The sequence below is a fragment of the Amphimedon queenslandica genome, unplaced genomic scaffold, assembly GCF_000090795.2.
Source record: "Amphimedon queenslandica unplaced genomic scaffold, v1.1 AMPQUscaffold_12374, whole genome shotgun sequence".
Taxonomy (NCBI): domain Eukaryota; kingdom Metazoa; phylum Porifera; class Demospongiae; order Haplosclerida; family Niphatidae; genus Amphimedon; species Amphimedon queenslandica.
In genome coordinates, this window is record NW_003547389.1 from 9,817 (window position 1) to 11,649 (window position 1,833).

A 1,833-nucleotide genomic window follows, 5' to 3' on the forward strand; every position below is an offset into this window, starting at 1 on the left:
GAGAGTGATTTTAGGGGACATGGATCCGCGCATAGACTGTTGGAGTAGATTGGTCTAAGAATTATACTTCTAGCACGAGTCAAGATTGAGATACAGCTCGCCAACTGAATTGCCAGGACTTTCTTGATGATGATGATGGTGATGATGACGGCCGGTTCGCCGATTTTTGGCTTTCCTCTTAGACTAAGTTTAGAGCCACGCTAATGGTACCAATGGAGTCCTCTGGTCAAGATGAGGTCCTCTAAAAGTCTGGTAAGCATAGGAGCTCATTTTCCCGGTATAGCAAGGCTGCAAAAGTCGTGGCAGCCATTTTGTTTGGGGGTGAATCCTACCATAGATTATGTATATATAATCTATGATCCTACTTAGTAACGCTACCGCGTTACTAATAGTACAGGGATTTTTTTCAGAAATGCACCAATTTAAAAAATGGCTGTAACTTGAAAAATTGAAATCGAATTCAGCTCAAAATTTTTACACAGCATTAGAGCGTCAATATGTATCAGAAAATGTAATTAAAATTAGGGGTTATTTTGGAGCCATTTTTTGGAAAAAACCATGGGCTATAGTACAGGGTATTTTTCAGGATTTTAGCATTTTCTTAAAATGGCCGTAACTTGAAAAATAAAAGTTGGGATTGGCTCAAACTTGCTACACAGCATAAGGACATCAATATGTATCAGAAAATATAATTAAAATAGGGGGTGATTTCAGAGCCATTTTTTGGAAAAAACCATGGGCTATAGTACAGGGTATTTTTCAGAAAATGGCTTATTTCGTAAAATGGCCATAACTTGAAAAATTGAAGTCGGAATCGACTCAAACTTTCTACACAGCATAAGGACATCAATATGTATCAGAAAATGTAATAAAAATTTGGGGTGATTCCGAAGATATTTTTTAATGCAATGCTTGAACTGCTCCCTCCCCTCCACAATAATGATAATCTCAGAACACATGATTTTGATTTTGCACTAACTCTCCTATTATTAAGTGTGACTGTACATGTGCATGTACATGCTTATAGCATGAATGAGTCTTATTTGTAATTATAGTTCTAATTTTTTTTCCTTATTATTATGCTCTGTAATCCTTGTTAGTTTATCACGGAGTTTTGTACTAAAAATGATAAAAATGATTATAACATTGTAATCCCTTAACAATAGCAAATTATCGTCTTGTGGCAAAAATAAATGATAATTATTAACTTTTGAATTTAATATTTATAGTTATTATCACACATAATCATTCTTTGGTCCTTTAGCGTTATCTTTTAGTGCTTCCATATTTGGTATGTATATGTATTCGGGATCAGTTCCATACTCTTGATAGTCATTTTGATCATGATCAGTATAATCGTAGACAGCATCAAGACCAGGCATTGTGTGATCGGCTTTACTCTCCTCTCCTCCTCCTCCTGTTTCGCTTTGTTTTGCTAAAATAGCATTTTTGAGGCTGTACGGCTCACATAGCTGCAACTCGATCTCTTGTTCATCTTCTTGTTGACTATATAGGAGTAAGGGAGTATGATGCAAAGAAGATGAACAGTGCAAGTAGGAGTGTTATTATTAGTAACAGTTATTATTTTACTATACCTGGAATGTGGATTGTTTATACATAAATCGAGTGGCTCTTTGTTAGAAGTGCTATATAGAAGTGACAGTTTATACTGAGGCAGCGAATGATAAAAGGGTTACTCACTTATTTTTACTGCCACGATGAATACAGAAGCAAAGACATATATTAATGACCAGACTTATCATTAGTGCTACAATTAAGATAGCAATAGCTGTACCAAAAGCTATACTGACTGTTTTACTGCCAGTACCTACA

The 1,833-nt window shown here is 35.4% G+C and overlaps 1 protein-coding gene across 1 annotated transcript; it reads right to left on the reverse strand.

Annotated features, from left to right (window-relative positions):
- Positions 1-1,117: 1,117 nt before the first annotated feature.
- On the reverse strand, positions 1,118-1,826 carry LOC109587940 (uncharacterized). Its single transcript, XM_020004149.1, has 3 exons — positions 1,702-1,826; positions 1,596-1,646; positions 1,118-1,506 (listed from the first exon to the last, which is right to left on the reverse strand). Exons 1-3 carry the CDS (start codon positions 1,761-1,763, stop codon positions 1,236-1,238), a joined length of 384 nt encoding a protein of 127 aa, XP_019859708.1. The 5' UTR covers positions 1,764-1,826; the 3' UTR covers positions 1,118-1,235.
- Positions 1,827-1,833: the final 7 nt, after the last annotated feature.

What these genes read in the sequence shown, in the direction of transcription:
- LOC109587940 (XM_020004149.1), bottom strand. Translation starts at nt 1,763, where the DNA reads ATGATAAGTCTGGTCATTAATATATGTCTTTGCTTCTGTATTCATCGT. An exon ending in CATCGTGGCAGTAAAAATAA is followed by an intron (nt 1,647 to 1,701) that starts GTGAGTAACCCT and finishes ACTTCTATATAG; the next exon opens with CACTTCTAACAAAGAGCCAC. An exon ending in ATAAACAATCCACATTCCAG is followed by an intron (nt 1,507 to 1,595) that starts GTATAGTAAAAT and finishes ACTCCTATATAG; the next exon opens with TCAACAAGAAGATGAACAAG.